This window comes from Hemicordylus capensis, chromosome 1 (genome assembly GCF_027244095.1).
Source record: "Hemicordylus capensis ecotype Gifberg chromosome 1, rHemCap1.1.pri, whole genome shotgun sequence".
Taxonomy (NCBI): domain Eukaryota; kingdom Metazoa; phylum Chordata; class Lepidosauria; order Squamata; family Cordylidae; genus Hemicordylus; species Hemicordylus capensis.
In genome coordinates this window covers 5,825,712-5,848,086 of record NC_069657.1, presented here as the reverse complement: position 1 = coordinate 5,848,086, position 22,375 = coordinate 5,825,712, and the positions used below count along the sequence as shown (strand labels likewise).

The 22,375-nt window shown below is 44.0% G+C and overlaps 2 protein-coding genes across 5 annotated transcripts in view; both read right to left on the bottom strand.

The window, feature by feature from the left end:
- Positions 1-22,375, bottom strand: part of FERMT2 (FERM domain containing kindlin 2) — a 131,493-nt gene that overhangs the window by 72,289 nt on the left and 36,829 nt on the right. For all 4 annotated transcript variants that reach the window (XM_053287303.1, XM_053287311.1, XM_053287316.1 and 1 more), the window contains exon 3: positions 20,925-21,158. In XM_053287303.1, coding sequence (XP_053143278.1) covers positions 20,925-21,158 — 234 coding nt within the window. The remainder of the gene's footprint in view (positions 1-20,924; positions 21,159-22,375) is intronic.
- On the bottom strand, positions 314-21,055 carry LOC128341171 (heparan sulfate glucosamine 3-O-sulfotransferase 1-like). The gene is given in 3 exon segments (XM_053287333.1): positions 314-1,061; positions 1,063-2,012; positions 20,925-21,055. Coding segments are annotated over 2 exon segments (954 nt in total). The 5' UTR covers positions 1,435-2,012; positions 20,925-21,055; the 3' UTR covers positions 314-479.

The window sequence follows — 22,375 nt, the reverse complement described above, 5'->3', positions numbered from 1 at the left end:
TTCTACCAAAGACAACCACAGGGCTCTGTAGGTGCCAGAAGTCGAAATCGACTTGACAGCACATTTTACTTTACTTTAGCAATAGCAATAGCAATAGCACTTACATTTATATACCGCTTTATAGCCAGAGTTCTCTAAGCGGTTTACAATGATTTAGCATATTGCCCCCAACATTCTGGGTACTCATTTTACCGACCTCGGAAGGATGGAAGGCTGAGTCAACCTTGAGCCCCTGGTCAGGATCGAACTTGTAACCTTCTGGTTACAGGGCGGCAGTTTTACCACTGCGCCACCAGGGGCTCTTTTTACAAGTAGAAAAATATTACTAACTTATATGGCAGTTATGAATCTAATACTGTACAGAAGTAATTTATGGATTTTACAAATAAATATTATAGCTTAAATGCCCTCTTTTTCTAAATGCACACTGGAGTACCATGGGCTCCTCAGAATCTTCTATCCCCAACTTACCACCATTTTTAGTGCCAGTCAAATGTTCTGCCAACAAGTTCAAAGAACTTGCGATTTGGTTCATGAAAATATCCATGCAGTTTTTCAAGTAAAATTGGATCTACTTTGGGGTGTGCTCTTCCTTTTGACTCATGTAAACACCGATCCCTACCACTGTCCCTTAGGCAGTAAAAGCCTTTTGTTTTATTGAAGTAAAAGTTTGAAGCATTTATCTGAGGAGATAGCTTTAAAAACCTTTCTACCTTCACTATTTCAGGAAAAGGATCTTTGATCAGCTTGTCTCCATCTACAATATGAATGTGATCCAAAGGAAAATACTTCAGCCAGTTTTGCATGTGAATATAATACAAACTTCTGTTTATTGCCTTGTAGTTCACATTGAATTCACCATCTTTAACCAGGAACTCTTCAATGGAGGGATATGGCTTATGTTTTTGCATGTGATTATAGAACACTTGAGTATAGTCTGATAACACCCTCTCTGTCGGGTCTCTTAAAATAAGGAGTAATTTGATAAGCTTGTTCATGCTATACACTCTCTCAGGCACTTTAGGTGAGGTGAAATATGCCTCACCTAAAGTGAGGTTATCTGGTAGGGATAAAGGTTATCTGGTAGGGATAAGAGAATGGCATTTGGTTAATATACCATTGCAATCCATTTCCATAATGCTCTTCCCAGTCAAAGAAGTGGACTTCACTTTCTGCTGCCGCTATATCTGGATGGAGACTTAGCATCTCTAGCAGGGCCCTTGTTCCACCTTTCCGTACTCCAATGATGACAGTTTGTGGAAGCTGCTGAAATGTTCCATTGAGATGAATGTTTTCTTTGAAGTCACTTTTCTGAAAAGGTTCTTTCTGAGCAGGCTGAACAGTAGCCTCAGCCTTAGAGTTGATGGCTGGTCTAGAAGGCACTGCCTGAGGTTGAACAATAAGCAATGCTGCTCCCAACAGAAAAACTGCCATGGCAGAGGCCCAGAGTTTTCGGTCACACTACCAGCCAACAGGACAGGAAGAGACCACCACGAGGAAGAGTCATTGAAGCGAAGGTTCTCTGTCTCTCTCTCTCTTTAGCAAATATGTATTTCTTATTCAGAATATTCACTCGACCTTTAAGTTGTTCATCCTTTGGAACTCTTTGCAGTCTGCTTGGATTTTCACAATTCTGAATAATTAGCAAGTTTGACCACGTCTCTGCACACCCCTAACACAGAGAATGATAAAAAGGCTGGGGAGGCAGTATTTCCTGCCATAAAAACCATGCCAATTCCTCCTCAGGAAGTCTTGTTTGCTGTTTCCTTTTAATAATGCTTGCCAACAATTTACTGGGAACACAAAATTAACTGGAATGCATCTGTTTTTTAAAAAATAAGAGATGTCATATTGACCAGTTTTCAACCCCTCAGGACAGAAGCCGATCTTAGAGAGCTCTGAGGCCCAAGGTAAGGCCCATCCCAACCCTGGATCACGTGTTCCCAGCTAAAGTCCTGGATCCCTTGATAGTGTTCGGTATTCATGGAGTAGCTTGGATAACCCAGAGAGAGCTGGACATATGGGAACACAGAAATCACAATCAATAAATTGTGCACATTTTATTGGAGCACTTGTTAATCACTCACTTAATTTACAGCAGAAGAGTCCATGGCCCCCTCCTCTTCTTCACATATGACTAACAAGCTTTGCAAAAAAGTTCCTAAAAGATGTTTTGAATAAAAAGATGGTCTTGGGAAGTGTGGTGTTCCGTTTCTGTAGCTAAAGCAAAGATATTCCAGGGCTTTAAGAACTACCAGATGGCAGTGCTTGCCCCGGTTTCAATTACTGCAGGGGTAACAATACAGTGCCAGAATGCAAAAAACATCCCAGTTAGATTCATAACCATAAGCAGCAGTTTTTAAAAATGCCTGAAGAAAGTTAAGAAACAGTTTTGTTGCCTGGCTTGCTGTTACTAGTATAGCAAATTGGCTGCGTAAAAGTGGACAGACCTACGGTCTTAAAAGGGTATTTGCAAAATTTGAGCCATTTTGGAAGGGCAGTATAGAAATCAGATAAATAAATAAATAAATAAATTTAACTCAGTTTTATTCAGAGGAAGCTCATCTTGCCAGAAACAAAGTTTGCTTCAAAATAACATCTCCAGTTTCCTTCTCTTCTACTGAAGACCCAAAACTCAAAGAGAAAGCATAGCTTTTCTTTTAAAAATTCCCCATCTGTCATTTTCTCCCATAATGAATTAAGAGCACAGATTTGTGCACTTTGATTCTTTCTATGTTCCATTCATTTCCTTCAGGATTAGCTCGAGTAGAACCTTCACTTTAGAAAGGTTCTATGCTTTTAAAAGGGCTATTTCCTTTCTATGTCAGTGTAAACTATCTACAGCTGTTACTTTGATTACACGCATATACGGCGGCCAGCATTACAAAGCAGTAAGAAAAATGGCTGGCTCAGCTAGAACTGGTGGGAGTTTCTGCAGTTGAATTCATTTTGTGTACAGTACTCCCGCCTATGAATGAGGCCATTTCCTTCTTGCCCTTTAATTAAGCTGCAAGAGCTTTCAGGCCAGGGACAAACTTTTGAAAGGAAATCTCTCTCTGCCTCGCTGCTGCCGGCATCCACCACAACTGCCAGACCAATCAAGAACTGGACTATGCAGGGTACTGCTGCAATCCGTCCCTCTCCCTAGAGCAGGGATTCTCAACCTTGGGTCCCCAGAGGTTACTGGACTTCAGCTCCCATAATCCCCAGCCCCAATGACCTTTGGTTGGGGGTTATGGGAGTTGAAGTCCAACAACATCTGGGGACCCAAGGCTGAGAATCCATGCCCTAGAGTACAGTACCAACATCATGCAACTCTGAAATATAAAGCCAGACCACAAGAACATGAGAAAGTTGAAGGAGTCAACAAAAGGATGAACAGTTCCCCTTTGAGTTCTTGTGTGCAAGTCAATGAGGTCATTCACACTGTCAAAAACTGTGTTCTACCTGGGTTTGGGTGCTGTGTGTGCTCCTAGCTTTCGGTGAGAAAAAGTGAGAAAACTAGTGAGAAAAGCTTCTGGCGGGTCTGCGGGGAGAGCGGGCTTAGCCCACTCTCCATGCAGACGATCAAATGTGTAGCCTCCAAAATGGAACTGCTGGCTCCGTTACAGAGCTGGTGGGGACTGCAAGATCAGGGCCGCGGGGATCGGGGGCCGTGCGGCCTCCGTAATTCCCAGGATGCTCCATGAGAGTGTTCAGGGCATTCTGGGGGGAGTGCATTCTGCTTGCAGCCTCCTGGTTGAGGGTCTACTCATATGTCACCACGCGTCACGACAGCACACGAGCAGGAAGACGAGGTTAATGAAGCATCCGGTCCATTAACCTATTTAAGGGGAGGGTGTTTTAGGTGGGCTAGCTGCCTTGGAAGCACCAGGCTCTCCTGCGAGCCCAGTGGTTCCCATGATCACTGGAAAGTGGGCTAAGCTCCCTTAGCTCAGCACGTGGTGCATTGTGGGATTCCCGGAGGCCAGGATGCATCATCCTGGCCTCCAGAGATCTGTACTACTTGACGCAGCGCATACTGTCTGGGAGTGCAGTCCGTGCAATATTCACTTGGTCATCTGGGTGGGGGGTGAATTGAGAAAAAATAGAAATACATCAACATTATCTTCAAAGAAGAAACCTGATATTTGCTATTCTTGCTTCTTTACTTGGGCCAGAGAACAAGAGCTATTCAATTCAGCTACCGGGAGGGAGAGTCTTATTTTTCAAGCTGCCTGAGGACCACAGCAGTACAAGCAGGGCACCCAAGTGTTGGGTTTTCTATGACAAAAGCCTCATGTTGTTAACTTTCAGTTGTCTAATATAGCTGGAAACAGGAAATTTTCATCTTGTAACACCAGGAATTGCAAACTGACATTACCAAAGAGCACATGGATTTCAGGATTACGTTTGTTCAGAACGCATGCAGTTTATGACAGTTGAAGTCGGATTCAGTTTTATTATTATATTTAAGAATATCTAAACACGTTAAGATATTTGAGAATATAATTTGGGGGTTATATATATTTTGGGGGTTTCAAACCCCCCCCAAAAGTGGGGAGGGTGGTTTACATAGCAAAAGGAATGGTTCCTTGTCCTGGGGGCTCCCAATCTAAAAAAAGGGGGCAGTTCCAGCCCACCCACAGGACAAACGAAAGAGTCCTGGGCACCAAGCTCCCACGTGATCTCACAACATCAGCAAGTCACTTGGCATATCCTTTGCCTGCACACTATGCCACTCCCACCACTTCTCCATCACCACTACTGTTTATTGTAGTCTAGGCCTTTTCCATTTTCAATTAAAAATTTTAAAAACATTTTTTGATGTGATTGTAACTGATTTTTTTGGTCTCCTCTTTTTTTGGTCTGTTATGTTTTACTGCGTGTTTTTATCTCATGTTTTAATGTTGTGCTGTAAGCCGCCCAGAGGATAATTTGTTATGGGGCAGTTAATAAATAAAGTTGATTATTATTATTATTTATTTATTATTTATTTATTATTATTACTGCCATCCCAGAGCCTGCAGTTCTAAAAAGGACTCCAAGGAGGGGATGGTAACAAAGCAGTCTCAGGTTGGAGTGCACTTATCAGTGTTCTGGCCGGTGAGCTTCCATCTTGCATGGCTCTGCCTTCACAGGGGTTTGGTTTTTGTTCTGATTTAAAGAAGACATCATGTTTTATTTCTCATTATTCATACAATGCCATAAATATACTTGGCACTACATAGCAAAAAGAAGAACAGAAGGTCCAAAGAGTTTGCAGTTCAAATGTTGTACTAATGATCTTGTGAAGGAACTTGGGAAGCACCCTTGAAAGAGAAAGACGTCAATCGAAGGGCCCTTGTTCAGTGATGCCAACAGAGTATAAATGACGGCACACGGTACATGAAAAACATGCCATAAGCTAATTATGAACTTCCTGGCACATTTTTAATGAGCCTCACAGGTTATGTCAGGTCCGAAAGAAAGGGAAACGGATCTGCACAGCCGTCCCGATTATGACTATTTAATTCCGAGTTTAGATCTAACAAGTATCAAGCCATAATAACTACTAATCAAGATACACAAAGGTCAAAACATACTGCGAAAAGACAGAACACCTTCCCCTTTTTAATAATAAATTCCACAATTCGCATTACTCAAAATTAATGCTATTTCCCAGCCTACACAAACTTTCCCTGTGATTGCAATGCTTATGTAGGTACCTTTGTCAATGAAAAATACTCACACAGGCACCACAGAAGTCCTACTTAGCAAGTGCTTCATTACATCATCAGTAATCCTTAGGACAACCTAATAAGACAGTTACTATGATCCATATTCTTATCCTCTTATTGTAGCTGAAAGGCTGGGAGACAGTGGAATTGCCTACGGCTATTCACCAAATGCATGGCAGAAGTGAGGTGGTAGCTGGGATCCTGCTGCTTCACGGCTCAGACTCTCACCTATGGGCTACACTAGCTCTTGCTAATAATGAGTTATTTGCTTTATTATGTCTACATTTGAAGCATTAACGCTGCATACCAAAGATTATATATTTTTATTTATTGTTAAATTTATATACCGCCTTTCATTAAAAACAATCCCAAGGCGGTTTGCAAAAGTTTAAAAACATATAATAAAAATGACAGTTAAAAGTATTAAGCTAAAAAGATGACAACAAATCTGATTTAAAATATATAAGATACAAACATAAAAACTGTACACAGCTGTATATGAACTATACTGTACATGTTGAGGAGGCTGAAGCTGTGTTAGAAGCGCTTCTGTATTAGAATAGGAAGCCGATTAATTTGTCCATTGATTTTACTAGCATAGGAAGAGAGAATATTTGGGAAGCATACATCTGTAATAAAACATTTGGTCCATAGTTTAAAATACTCATTTGAATGGAGGCCAAGCCTTTCTGTTCTCTCCAAGGCTGAAACAGCACTTTGGGAATGCTGCTTTTGAGGGGAGGGTCTCTTGCAATGCCAATGAGCTTTCGGGAAGCAAAATTAACTGGAGCTGTCCCAACATACTGAAGACATAAAGAGAAGAGGAGTGGAGGAAGAGAAAGACTTTCCAAGCAGTTAAGTTGCTTCCTGCCAAAATCTCTCCAGCGGTATACACAAGCAGGCTCTCTCAGTTTGATCTGGGAGTTTTCTGCATTAATTTCAAAACAATTGCAACAGGCATGGAAAATATTCAGGTTAGCAGTCACCAAAGAATGGAAAAGTTTGGGCTGTTTTTAGAGACAAGAAGTCCTGTGGCACTTCAAAAATTAGTTAATGTATTGCTTTCATTTCCAAGAAAAAATTCTATTTCTAGTAGATGCAGGTTTCTGTTATTACAATAGAGTTATATAAAAGCTATAAAATACAGCCTCTTCGGTTCCTCCTTTGACTTATAAATCCAGAATCTTTCTGGATGAGTAATGGCCATTTCATACATTGCCTATCAGCCAATCTGGATTTGCCAGCAAATATGCATTTGACAGGGAACCAGGACTTAACTCTGGTGCCCTAGCATCCCCAATGTATGGGTCTTGTTCAGTGTTCCCTCTAAGGTGTGCATGTGTGTACACGTTCACATGTTTTTTGATGTCCACTCAATTAATTTTAGATCCCGCTCAGGTTTAATCAGGAAGATCCCACCCTGAATGCACATGCGCACACACTGCCTTGATTGTGCCGCCCCAGATCAAAACTCAATTCCGCACACAGATGGAAAAAATTAGAGAGAATACTGGTCTTGTTCATACTCAAGGTGTGCATTTTTAAGATGTAAAGCAGCTCTGAGGAGAATGCTAGATGAGATTGACAGACTCAGCAGGAGCAGATATCCTTGAGACATAGGAAGCTGCCATATACTGAGTCAGACCCTTGGTCTATCTAGCTCAGTATTGTCTTCACAGACTGGCAGCGGCTTCCCCAAGGTGGCAGGCAAGAATGTCTCTCAGCCCTATCTTGGAGAATCTGCCAGGGAGGGAACTTGGAACCTTCTGTTCTTCCCAGAGTGGCTCCATCCCCTGAGGGGAATATCTCACAGTGCTCACACTTCTGGTCTCCCATTCAAATGCTACCAGGGCAGACCCTGCTTAGCTAAGGGGAACAAGTCATGCTTGCGACCTTAAGACCAGCTCTCCTCTTCTAGACAGTCCTCTATAGTTATCTTAATTGTGCTTCCCCACATATTAACACTAGCTTGTCTGTGCCAATTACCACTTGAACACAGGCTTCTATAAAGAAAAACACAGAGCAGTGAAGGAATGATCAAAGAGGGTGGAAGCAGAAAGCAAACATCTAAAATATGGAGTCCTATGTTTAATATGACGAATTCCTGACAGGAGACAGAAAGTGATATTTAACAGCTGGAGTAACCATCCTGTACCACCAGAGTAGCACACACTGAGGCTATTCTTAAGATACCCTTTTAGAAGGCAAACTCCATACCGTTTACAGAACTGCTAGAAGAATCAATTCACTAGCAATACAGACTGCCTGATCATTCATAAAAGTTTGCTGACTTCCCATACTGAAATTCTGGTTGTTGGTTTTCATTCCCAGCATTTGTCATTTGTATCAGGAAACACTGGGCTTGATCCAGTGTTACACTCAAGCACAGACACGAGTGCAAGGGATCTTTCCCAGCCCCCTACTGCAGCCTCCTGAAAAGCCACTTGGAAATGGTGCACGATGGGGTACAGTGGGGATCCTCAGAAACCAGGCACAAGCACCTCCCGCCAACAGCTCTCCACTCACAGAAGGGTGCTAGAGTCCAGTTTTCAGGAATTCCCCCGTCCCTTCTACTAGTCCTGAGTACAGGACCCCCTAATCCCCTGGAGTGGCTTTCTGAGAGTACGGTGGGAAAGAGAGGGCAGGAAAGATACCTTGCATTAATGTCACTGCACAAGCCTGGATCCAACCCATTGCCATAGAAATTATAACAGTAAAATATACATAAGCCATGCATGGAGTGATGAGCAGCCTTCCCTCTAAGGTGCACGCCTGCGCACGCATGCGCACACACACCCCAAGCTCTCCGCGCAGCTACCTTAAACTGCGGCTGCGGCGCTACTGCTTCTGCCCCCCCACTTTGTAAATTGCTGCCTGACCAACCACCTCCGCCTCTGCCAGCTGGAGGTGGGCTCTTCCTAAGGAGAAAATTGTCTCCCTCCTACACTATGCCGGCGCGAGCATAGTAAATTTGAAACAGATAGGTTAGGTGGTTCACAAGTTAGCCCAGTTATGCCTCCAACATTCATCTGTTCACCAACTTGAATTGGGGTGGATGACATCATCACAAACTACACTGTTGTGGTGTCCATGTGTGTCCCTACAACGGTACCCAGTTGGGTTCATATTGGTCCAGGCATTGCGAAGTTGATAGGGACACACACACACACACACACACACACACACACACACACAGAGCCAGGTGATCTCATAAGCTTATTTTCCTTAAGGAAAGTAGGCTAAAAAAAAAAAAAGCGCTCATTCTCAGCATTTTTTAGAAAGCCCCCAGATCTTGCAGCTAGAATTTAGATTTGCAACCTAACTTTGTCAAGACTGAATATTGGGCTCCAAGGGAACTCACTAAATCCCTCTTAAGCCTTGTCTCATTTAGATGAATGTCTCTCCTTCTGTTCTGGCTAACTGATATTATTTCTGAGAAGAATGCAAGCATACTTATCGCTCTAACTAACGAGAGGTACACTTAGTCCTCAACAGTTGTGTTAGGAGCCTGCACTGCCACTGCCTACTTTGATTACATCCAAACCTTTCCTAGTTTGCAATGGAAAATTTAAATTCCTCTGCAAAGATTTAAGAAAGAAAATGACAGCTTAGTGGTTTGCCTCCAGGAAGCAGGGACGGAACCTGACTGCTACTGGAATCAAATCAAATCTTTATTGTTATGGTCATTTGTCCAGCAAAGCTACTGGAACTGAACATATGAAGCTATCTTCTGCTGAGTAACACTGAGTTAGACCATTTGGTCCACCTAGGTCAGAACTGTCTACACTGATTGGCTTTCCAGAGTCTTAAAAGCAGGAGTCACCAAATGAAGGTAACACGGATTGAAGCACTCTAGCACTATGCTATAACTCGCTCCCTATCTTAGTTGGTTTGGGTAAAGGTCTTCTCTGAGCTCTGAGTTTCGAGTTCATTATCTGAGTTCTGATAATGAAGAAAAACTGAGCCAAAGACAGAAAGGGCTATGGATACATATACGTTCTGGCACTCCCATGCTGGGTGAAAGAAACCTAATTTCTTTCTTTCTCTCTTTTTAAATTTTTATTAGATTTTACAATAACTTTAACATTCAGTTACATTCATTTCCTAATTCTACACATAGATAAATATTGACTTCCAGTTCACTATCTGCACGGTTCATAATAACTATACATATAAGCCATTGCTATAATAGTTCAAAATATACAAACTGCATTCGATACTGCTCGATTTCACCCAACCCGCTGCTATTACTATATTACAAACCCTACTGAAAAGTCCATATTGGGAAAATAATTCTTTAAATAAAGCAAAAAGGTCTCCCAATCTTCTTTAAAGCATTCAAAATTATCGTCTCTTGTAAGTGTTATAAGCTTTGCCATCTCTGTGTATTCCAAAATTTTTATCAGCCAGTCTTCTTTCGAAGGCATTTTAGTGACTTTCTACTTTTGTGCATAAACTATCCTGGCCGCTGTGGTTACATATATTAAAAATTTCTTCTAGGAAGCTCTCCTTCTATTATTCCCAGCAGGAAGGACTCTGGCCTTTTGAAAAATGTCATTTTGAAACTTTTCTTCAGTTCATTATATATCATATCCCCAAAAGGCCTTTGCCCTCCTGCACGACCACCACATATGCAGGAAAGTTCCTTCACATTCTCCACATTTCCAACATATATTTGAAACAGTTTTATACCAGTTATACCTACCTAACCGAAAGGAACCTCATTTCAAGGCTGATCTCCCTTTCTGCTTGCTTTGCCTTTTTTTTCCTGGGCAATTTCATCTTTTTTCAGGCTGTTTATTATAATGGCTGTGCAAGTTTCCTCATGGCCAGAGTCATGCAGAGGTTACCATCCACACCAGTGCAACAAGCAGCCCAGACATTGATCCCTGGCTGTGCTGTCGAGGCTAGTGCATGAATTAAAAACCCACACTGGGTCCAGAGCCCTCACAGTTAAATGGTTTGGGGATTTTTTGCATCCCCCACATCACCTTTAAATCAGTTCTCCAACAGGGAGGCAATCTCTGTTCTGTTTCTCTGCACTGCACTGAGCAATATTTCAAAATAATGGGCAGTTAAAACCTGGCTATAGAGACAGCACAGGCCTGTGCTACAGCCAAGACAGAAATCAGGCAGTTTATGAATGCCTGCAAATTTTATAGGCCTATCCTACCTTTTCCCTTCTTCAACTTGCCATTAAAATATTCCAAATTGGAAAGATTGTAGAAAAACAAGTTCTGTTTCGAATTATCTCCTACCCTGTTTCGTATTACCACCCTTTCCTAGACAGTACACATAAAAGCTCAGGAATTGTCATTGCAGTGTGGAGCTTTTTCTCTCCCAGGCTTGCTTTATTATGCCTATCAGGACATTAGGCGATAACTTTGCCTGCATTTGCAGCTGAGAGAACTGAGCAGTTGGAGAGGCTAGATCTGAAGTGTTTTCTTGGCAACCACAAGGGTAGAGGTTTGAGAGAGGTTTCTGAGTGCCAGAGGGTATTCTAACTTGAATGAACCACTCCCCACCACCACACAAAAAAGGAGGCTGGCCAAACTGGGCATAAGGACTAGTTGACAGCAACCTTGGGGGGGGGACATTAAATAATCTCCTACTCCCAGATCAATAGGCCTGGCGGTTTAGGTCTTCAGGAGAGGCTCTGCTTAGCATGCAGACACCTTCTGAAATGCTGCTGGCGATCATGCGGACGGGGCCTTTTCTGTAGCAGCACCCCAGCTTCGGCATTCCTTCCCTTGGGAAGTCAGAGCTGCCGCCCTCCCGCTCTTGGCAGATGCCAAAGTCCTGTTTATTCCCCTGTGGGTTCCGCTCAGAGGAAGAAGGGCTTGCCTGGATTGGCCTTTTATTCTGTGCTGTAATTTGTTGGTGATTACTAGGGTAGATTCTGAATTGTTGCTGGGCCCTTTCTCGCGATCAGTGGAAGGGTTACTGGGCATGTAGGGAGGAAGGATGCCAAACGTTATCTCCCCCACAGATAATCACTGGGTCTGTGCTGGGCACGCATATTGCACGCCCAAATGGACACCAGCTGCCCCCAGCAGCATGGAGGTTTGGGGCTGGGACCCATTGTCCCGGCCCTCAGAAATCCCATAATGCACCATGCGAGTGCACAGTGCATTTTGGAGACCCCGCCCCGCACTGGCCTGGAGGCTTCGCCTCTGTTGGTGTTGTGTGGCACCAAACATTTAGCCCGAGTTAAGGACACAATCTTGCCCTTAACTTCAGCTAACAGGTGGACCTCTTTGCCGGGTTTGCTGCCGAGGCAACGCTGGCAGCCAGTCTTGGGTGCATGTGCAAACAGCCTCATTATTTGCCTATCAGTTTTTGGTTGTATGGAAGGAAGGAAGGAAGGAAGGAAACCTGGATTGAAGTGATTGTGTGGATGCAGGGTAAGAGGAAAAGCTACCCAGGTTTTCCTCCTACCTTGCTTCCACACAACCAAAAACTGGGAGCACACACAGCTCCCAAACCTGGGTAGAACACAGCTCTTGATTGTATGAATGACCTCAGTCAGTTTCAGCACATTTAATTATTCTTCCTACATAGGTGGCAAATCAACACACAAAAGCATCCATCACAACGACCTTCACCAGAAGCAGATGAATTTGAATATAAGGTGAATCCAGACATGCACATACATGTTTCCTTAAAAGTAGAAACACTGTGCCTTTGAAAAAGAAACATAGCCCCCCTAGGAGGCAATCCTTGGGTCAGAGGCACAAGGAGGGGGAAGTTAAGTTTCCCCACCAAAATCACCCCCCTGAAGATGCTTTGGGGGCAAATGGGTGCTGGTGGACGGGGGGGCACTTTACAGTAGGGAAATAACTACAAAGGAGCAGGAATTCTGGGGTGCTCTAACATACAACAATCTGTGAGGTTGTCAACAGATTTGCTTTTCTACTCGAAAGGTCTGAAAACTGAACAGGAAGAAACATAAAACGGTTCTAAACTCTCCACTGCTCCCTCCCCTCATTAATTAGCACACAGACTGGAAAGTCACAAGTCTCGAAATGCTCAGGTTCCAGAGCTTGCTAATAAAGACATTGCTACCAATGGCTTTTGTCCAAACTTTACAAGCCAGGGTACAACAGAATTTAGCTTCCATCGACTAACAAAGCAAGCAGTGTTCTGGCATATGAGCCTTCTGTACTACAAGGGAAACGCAGTTCGCCAGCCATCGTGGAACAGCCACACTTGACTCAACTCTTCAAGAAACCTCAATTGTGAAGGCGGCTACAGTTGTGCTGGGGGCCAACCCATGAGATTTGCAGTGCATTCATTTTATAGAAGTACTAGAAGGCAGAAATTGCCCCATTTCGAATTATACTTGCAGGGGAAAGGGGGAAGCAACATGGTGGCAAAGCGAGGACAACTCTGCACTGTCAAATTATCTGCAAGTCAGAATTACCTGTGCACTCTAATGCAAGGTTTTCCATCAAATAATTTTGTTCTTTGAATCATTTCTTAATCCGACACTCCAGAAATCTTCATGGGCCTGAAGCACATAGAACATGGGTTTTAACATTAGGTTTGGTTTTTAAAATCCTACATGTTTTCTCAGTTTCAGAAGGTAACTTGGAATTCTAGTGGCAGTTTTTATTTAAAAAAGAAAAATTAAGGTCTTGATAAAGGAGTTTGGCTGTTCAGGGAGTGGAACGTTTTCTGTACATTGCAATGGTACTCTCAATGTCATAAATATACTGAAATGTATTTATACCAAAATGTCTCTCTCACTCACTTATAAAGGTTAGAATATTCTTCATGCAGATTCCTACCACCACCACCCATTCCAAGTGCAAATGCTGTCCTGAACACATCATTCTGCAGGATTAATCACCACAATCCTTCAACAATGAGCAAAGGGCCTAAATAACAGACATAAATGATGATTACACTCCAGCACCCTGTGTATTTTCAAGGTCACCAAGAGTCCGCTCTTAGTAGTACTAGTACCATACCCCAGAGACACAGCATTTTCGAGCTCTCCTAGACCAACTCCCTGCTCAGTCCAGGAAACTCCGACAGCATGCCTGACAGATGGCGGTCCAGCTTCTGTTTAAAAACCTCTCAAGAGGGAGAACCTCTCTGCTTCCATGGAGAGACCCTGGAATATTCTGGAGAGACCCCCGAGGCTGGGAGGCTGGCTGCAGCCTCTCAGTCGGGGGTCTACTCGTGTTTCTCTGCACGCAGCGGTGGCACACAAGCAAAAATATGAGCGAGCACTCCATTAACCTCATTTAAGGGGAGGGGGGATTAGGTGGGCTAGCCACCTTGGAACCACCGGGATCGCCCGTGAGCCCGGTGCTCCCCACAAGCAGTAGAAAGTGGGCTAGGCTCCCTTAGCCCGCTTTCTATTGATCTTGGGAATAGTTTCCCTGTCTGTTCCTTCTATTTGACAGCCCTTCGGATATTTGAAGATGGCTAGTATCATGTCTTCTTAGCCTCCTCTTCTCTAAGCTAAACATACCCAGCTACTTCAAGTGTTCCTCAAAGAACTTGGTTTCCAGACCCCTCACCATCTTTACTGCCCTCTGAATCCATCCCAGTTTACCTATGTCCTTCTTAAAGGGTGATACCTAGTACAGAATATTCCCAGCGCAGAACAGAGTGGAATGATGACTTCTCATGATCTGCACACTATCCCTCTGTTAACGCAACCTAAGGTTGCAATTACCCTTTTAGCAGCTGCCTCACACTAGTTTTCCAGTTATCCAAAGGTTTGTACCACACAAGTAGTGCCAGGACAGCTTGCTAACATCAAGCTGGGAGCCCCAGGTCAGCCAACAGGTTTCTAGCAAGATATCACTTTGCTGCATGCCAAGGGGGACCATTCCATAGGGGCCCGAATGCCTTGAGAATGGCATGGGCACAGTTCTCTCCCTTCCCCATCTGTGTGCTGCACCGAAAACTATGACGACACCCAGCACTGGTAGCAGTTGCCAGCAACATGCTGTGTGGTGAAGCAGGGTGGGCCAGAGTCACTATCAGTGGCTACAGAAGAGGATGACACATATTCTTATCTTTGGGCTATCGAAGCGTCTCCTCAAAGGCATTCCTCTTGACCCCGAAACCAAGCATCCAGTTTTGATTCATCTCTTTGCTTGTGGTTTCCCAGAAGTGGTTCATGTCACAGCTATTTAGAGTCTCCAAAGTTCTAAAACTCACAGCTATTTAGAACAAATCACCCTTTCCCCTAGTGTAAGAGGAAACCGTGGCTCAGGCTGCAGTCTTGAAGATGTCATGATCCAGGCCTTTCACTAGCATGAGAATGCCAGGAATAATGGAGACAGAAAGGGCTTGGTGACAGGGTTTGCAGAACAGGGTCACCAGAGCTATTTTCATACCTCACTGGGCTGTATAGTTTTCTCTCTCAAGTAGGATTCTGGCATATCTCCAGACTGGACTCTGATTTGAGAAGGGGATGGAGGGCAAAGTAAGTTGTATACCTAACTCCAGAAGTCTGGATACTTATTAAACACACACTCTTTTCCACCTACCCTTCATAAACACGGTCCCAGGACATGGTAGGAGGGGGCATGATGCCGCCACTGTGCTGAAGCTAAGCAGCTCTGAATCTGGTCAGAGGCTGCCCTCCCCGCAACACCACCTTGAGATCCACCACAGAAAACGTGGGCGAGGAATCAAAAACATCTATTTGTAAGAACTAAATCATAAGGAAAAGGTGATATTTATATCCACTAATCGAGCAAACATTCAAACTAAGAAATGCGTTAAGAATTCAACTTGGGCAGCCACATCTGGAACCTCTCACTTGAACAGGGGGGAGGGAGAAAAGCATGCAGAAGCAAACAGGGAGCACACCCATTCATACACATGTCAACCAGTTTGTCTGTTTTCCCCACATCAGCGCAAAAAACACTGAACCCAAGACACCACACCACAAGTGCTAATAGTCCTACGTGACAACAGAAGAAAGGGAAAGGAAAGGTTGTGCCATCGAGTCGGTGTCAACTCCTGACGACCACAGAGCCATATGGTTTTCTTGGTAGAGTACAGGAGGGGTTTACCATTGGCTCCTACAGTGCAGCATGAGATGATGCCTTTCAGCATCTTCCTATATCGCTGCTGCCCAATATAGGAGTTTCCCATATTCTGGGAAACACACCAGCGGGGATTTGAACCAACAGCCTCCTGCTCTCTAGGCAGATTGCTTCCCCACAGTGCCATTAGGTGGCTACAGAAGGGACAATAGCAGAACACCATGAAAATTAACTATTGACAAGACTACTGCTCACTTTCCATCTTATAATTATATTGATTGATTGATTGATTGATTGATTGAATGATTGATTGAGTGCCGTCAAGTCGGTGTCAACTCTTAGCGACCACTAAGATATATTCTCTCCAGGGGACCAAAATTCTTTGGGAGGGGGGAGGAAAGTGAGAGGATGGGAACAGGGCAAACACACCCTGGGAAATTATTTTAATCCCTGTAGGAAGCATCTAGCTATAATTTCTTACAGTTCTTTTCTGTAAGGCAACAACCAGCTCTGAGACAAGTCTGATGGGGGGAAAAACCACACACACCACGGGGGTGGGAAGGGAAGAGAGATCACATCTGGAGAAGCCATTACAAAATTCTACAAAGCTGGATATCATAGCCTAGAGACAGGAAATTAACTCTCTCACTTAAGAATGCGACTGTAACATAGTGCCTCTGAGGTTGAGGAAGTTCCCAATTCAAATCTTGCCTCTGCCATCAATTCACTAGGAAAGATGGTCTAAGACAAGGCTCCATTTTTCTTACATCAGCACACCTCCTCCCTGCCCCATACCCCACATATTAAAGGGATTACACACCAACATTATAATTCCAGAATACTGGGATATTATATTAAACACATACTTTGATGTAAAAGTTCAAGGGATAATAATTAGCCACATAAGAATATAAGAACAGCCCTGCTGGATTAGGTCCAAGGCCTATCTAGTCCAGCATCCTGTTTCCCACAGTGGCTCACCAGATGGTTCTGGGAAGTCCAGAGGCAAGAGATGAAGGCATGCCCTCTATCTTGCTGCTGATGCTGTCCCCCTGCAACACTTATTCAGAGGCATCATGCCTCCGAGCCTAGAGGCAGCCTAGAGCCATCAAGACTAGCCATCACTGATAGACCTGTCCTCCGTGAATTTGTTTAAGCCCCTTTTGTCAGTCCTAAATTTCCTCGGTTTCATGGGGTGACTTCTGCTTCTAGTGTGGTGGTGGTGGTGGTGGGGATTCTCTCTCCACAACATGCATAATTTTATGGACCTCTATCATGTTTCCCCTTGGTTGGCTTTTTTCTAAAGTAAAAAGCCCCAATGTTGTAACCTTTCCTCATAAGGAATTCTCTAATTCCCTGATCATCTTTGCTGCCCTCTTCTGTACCTTTTCCAGTTCTACAATGTCCCTTTTGAGATATATACACAGAACTGTACACAGTACTCCAAATGTGGCCACACCATAGATTTGTATAAGGGCATCATAATATTAGTAGTTTTATTTTGAATCCCTTTCCTAATGATCCTGAGCATGGAATTTGCCTTTTTCACAGCTGCCACACATTAGCAATAGCAATAGCAATAGCACTTACATTTATATACCGCTCTATAGCTGGAAGCTCTCTAAGCGGTTTACAATGAATTTTAGCATATTGCCCCCCAACATTCTGGGTACTCATTTTACCGACCTCGGAAGGATGGAAGGCTGAGTCAACCTTGAGCCCTTGGTCAGGATCGAACTTGCAACCTTCTGGTTACAGGGCGGCAGTTTTACCACTGCGCCACCAGGGGCTCAGTGGTGTTCACACTGAGTGAACACTCTGAATGAGCTGTCCACCCTAACCCCAAGATCCTTCTCCTGATCAGTCACCAACCGCTCAGACCCCATCAGCGTATATGTGAAGTTTGGGGTTTTTTTTGCCCCAATGTGCATCATCTTAAACTTACTTACATTGAACCACATTTGCCATTTTGTTGCCCATTCAATCAGTTTGGAGAGATTCTTTTAGAGCTCCTCACAATTTGTTTTGGATTTCACTACTCTAATAGCTAATCGTTTGCCCTACCCTAACAGCATATAGTTTAGTGTCATTTGCAAGTCTGGCCACATCGCTGCTTACCCCAACTTCTAGATCATTTATTGAGCATTGTTGTTAACTGCCCTGGGGCCTTAGGAAGAAGGGTGATAGATCAACAAACAAGTCCCTCTTCCCCTCAATAGCAGCTCTTTAGTCAAGTTCACTAAGATGTTCATGCAATTTGGTTTGCTCTAAAGAGAAAAGCTACTTATGCCCCAAACCATACATAGTTAAGTAGATTTTTTCTGAGGAAACTCTGAAGGGCAGTGTTTAGCAGGATCCGAGCTCAGCACACATATTCCAAGGGCAGCCAGAAGATATAAACCAATCCTGCCCCTCAGCCAGATGTAGTGGGGAAAGACCTAGTTTCATTTCAGAGGTATTATTTTTTCTGCCCAAGTCATGAGCATTTCCAGAAGTTCTTCAATGCAACATCTGGAGATGGACAATAATCTAGCATGAACTGAAGGAGTACTTAAACAATAGTACTAATTCATCAGTAATATTACCTATATTTTTAGGAACATCCTGTGGTTTGTTTGCTTGCTTATTTTCGATCAAGAGTCTAAGGAGGATTCCCATGCCATAATAGTTTACTTACAGTACTCCACTTCCTGCCTCTTGACAGAAATAGGTCAGCCAAGAGTAATCCATTTTTATTTTAAAAGCAGAAAGATTTATTATGACAAAGCTCAAGTTGCAGATTCCGGTTGCAGACTGATGTACATTTCCTTTTGGAACTGGCCTTGAGTGAAGGAACTGGTGCTAAACAGACGTCAACAGCTATTATTACGACGATGACGAATATTTCTATACCGCTTTTCAACAAAATGTTCCCAAAGTGGTTTACATAGGTATAAATAAATAAACTGGCTCCTTGTCCCCAGATGGCACACAATCTAAAAAAGCAACATAAGGTAGCCACGGGAGGGGTGTGCTGGGGATGGACAGGGCCAGTTGCTCTCCCCCTGCTAAATAATCACCCCTTTTAAATGGTGCCTCTTTGTCCAGTTAGCAGGGACCTGCCTAAGCCCAGAACTGGGCAGAAAACCAATAACATAAGCACAGCCCTGCTGGATCAGGCCCAAGGAAGCCCATCGAGTCCAGCATCCTGTTTCACACAGTGGCCCACCAGATGCCCCTGGAGAGCCCACAGGCAGGAGTTGAGGGCATGCTCTCTCTCTCCTGCTGTTACTCCCCTATAACTGGTACTCAGAGGCATCCTACCACCGGTGATTTCTGGGCCGTCTGGAGCAGACCTACAGGGAGGTTCCAATTCCCAAATGCTTCACAATCAGTCGCCGCTTAGAGTGCATGTTACCACTAAAAGGAAAAACGGCAAGCCAGATTTGAGTGTGTACAATAATCTATGGAGGATAAGGACATCAATAGCTAACAGACTAGATGGTTATGTGCTACCTACAGGTTAAGAGGCACTTTGCCTCTGAATACCAGCTGGAGGGGAGCAACAGCCAGGGGTGGACATGCCTTCATCTCCAGCTTGTGGGCTTCCCAAGGGATCTGGTGCACCACTGTGGGAAACAGGATGCTGGACTAGATAGGCAAGGCTCTTATGTTCCTATAACTGTGAAGAAAAACCTCGGAGACTCCCCATAGGCAGAAGGTGCCCATCCTCGTCTGAGTGAGTGACTTCCAACCCCAGATTTAAAATGGAAAGCCTGTTGGACTTGAGACTAATCCTTCCTCTTTCTGCTTTAACAGAAGTGCTAAGTATTCCGATAGGTGCATTAGCCGATGCTCTTAACTGGTACAGAACTAGGGATGTGCATGAACCATGGTTCGAACCGCGGTTCCAGTGTGTGCCCTGGGAACTTGAGGAAAAGGAGAGCAGGTCCTTCCCTGCTCTCCACTGCCCCATGCAGCTTCCTGCTGAGCACGCATCCCCACAGCCCCCATGCGATGCCAGCACACACATGGCGTCTGCACATGCGTGGGCACCATTTGCATGGTCAGCATGGTGTTGCTAACCACACACATGGTGACCACTTCTCATGCCACATGAGAAGCAGACCAGAGACTTTTTCTTGATCACTACCATTCATATATCATGATTAAGGCACACTATGAATAACTAAGGAAAAAGTAAAGCCTGAAGGGGGGGGGGAGTGACGGTGGAGTGACAATGTAGGTAGCAAAGGCTCTTTCTTGAAAGAAGAATATCGTCTTTACTAAGAAGTCACATATTCGAGAGCAAAGCTAGTATCTGCCCCACTCTCCAAGAAGGCAGGTCCATGAAACAGTGGCAGAGGAAGAGAAATTTCTCCCTCCAAAGGTGGCCCAGAGAGAGGGGATGAGCACTTGCCCTTAGCAATGAGCATGTTGTTTTACAAATATCAAGAAAAGTCAGAAACTGTAAGCAACTCTCTGAGGGGAAGGATGCAGGTGTCAGTCTAGTTTGTTTGGATACCAGCTGAAACCTACCATCTTTGTTTATCTTTAACTGTTAAAATATTTAACTCATGGGACTACAAGGCAACTCACAAAGCACTTAATCCAGTATATCAATGGAAGTCACAAAACAAGACGCAGTCAAAACAATAGCATCAGGAACAGCAGCAAAACGACTAATTAAACCGCGAATTTTTCTGCTGAAACAACGAAGACAATTCCCTTCAAGTCAAGATGTTTAAGAATCATCAGAGGGTCCCAGGGGCCCCCTGGAAGACACCTCCCTTTTTCTGGTGCCCAAGGTCCAACTGAGAAGGAATAGAAAGAGCCTCCTAGGAAGGCAACTCCACAGCTCTGTCACTCTCTCAGCCTTCCCACCCTCATCATCTTGGATCTATGTGCAGGCCTAACAACCCAAACAAGAAACAAAGAAAAGGGGGCAAAGATGCCACGCCCAGAAGCAAAGGTTCAAGAATGAACATGGGCATTCGAAGGTAAGAGCACAGCTACTCCAGACACACTACCATGTATTTTTGCCCGTTCTAATGAACTGATAGCGATCTGCTTTGTTCTCGCGCAACACCAGACCCTTCGGAAATTGGACGATCAAGGCAAAGACATCTATATTCGCGAGAAGGCTGATGCTTCAAGTTAAGAGCCGCTGCGGCTGGCTGCTCATCGCACGAAGAGCCACCACTGAGTTCCATAAGCAGCTGATACTCACTGAAGGTCTTGCAGATGTCAGATACTGCCTTGAAGACTCTGTCAGAGAAGTTCACTTTCACCTTCACGTACTTCATGTTGGGGAGCTGAAGTCGGAGAAGTTTGTGCTGAGGCGTGAACTGCAGCTTGGCGTCGGCCTGTATTCCATACTTATCCAAGGTCCAGTGAGTTTTGAGGAGCCAGGTTCTCTTTTTTTCCCACCACAGAGCATGGTCAGACCAATCTTTCTTGACATCTAGGAGAGCAAAGACAAAGGGTCAGGGTCTAAACAAAATAAAGCGGCTTCAATCTAGCCAGTTTACAAAAGGCATCCAGGAAGCATTTTCTTGGCTACAGATAAAGTGAGGGCCATAATTAAAATGTTGCCATAGTTTTGATGAGACAAATTCCCCAGCAGCACCACAATATTTCTTGCAGTAGCTAGGGATGACAGAGAAGAATTGTTCTATTGCATGGAACATTGGAACATAGGAACACAGGAACACAGGAAGCTGCCATATACTGAGTCAGACCATCGGACTATCTAGCTCCGTATTGTCTTCACAATCTGGCAGCGGCTTCTCCAAGGTTTCAGGCAGGAATCTCTCTCAGCACTATCTTGGAAAAGCCGGGGAGGGAACTTTAAACCTGCTCTTCCCAGAGCGGCTTCATCCCCTGAAGGGAATATCTTACAGAGCTCACACTAGTCTCCCATTCATATGTAACCAGGGTGGACCCTGCTTAGCTAAAGGGACAAGTCATAGGAAGCTGCCATATACTGAGTCAGACCACTGGTCTATCTAGCTCAGAATTGTCTTCACAGACTGGCAGCGGCTTCTCCAAGGTGGCAAGCAGGGATCACTCTCAGCCCTATCTTGGAGATGCTGCCAGGGAGGGAACCTGGAACCTTCTGCTCTTCCCAAAGCGGCTCCATCCCCTGAAGGGGAATATCTTGCAGTGCTCACACTTCTAGTCTCCCATTCATATGCAACCAGGGTGGACCCTGCTTAGCTAAGAGGACAAGTCATGCTTGCTACCACAAGACCAGCTCTCCTCCAATGTAAATGGCAGCACTGCACCCTTACTGGTCTTAATCAGTTTAAGCAATGAATAAGGCCAACAATAGAGATGGCCAAAGCTTTATCACTTTCAGTTGAAGTACTATCACTGTTATTTGTTTGTACATCTATCTTTCTATCTATCATATTTTTGCACCGCCCAAAACTTACGTCTCTGGGCAGTTTACAACAAGATTAAAAGTAAAACATTAAGTAAAAACAAAAACGATAAATTTAAAAGCAAGACATTTAAAACACAATTTTAAATTTTAGAACAATATTCTAAAAACATTAAAACAATCAAAATAATATCAGTTAAAAGTCTGGGTGAACAGCTGCGTCTTTAGAGACTTTTTAAAAGATGTCAGAGATGGGGAGGCTCTTATTTCACTAGGGAGCGCATTCCAAAGCCTTG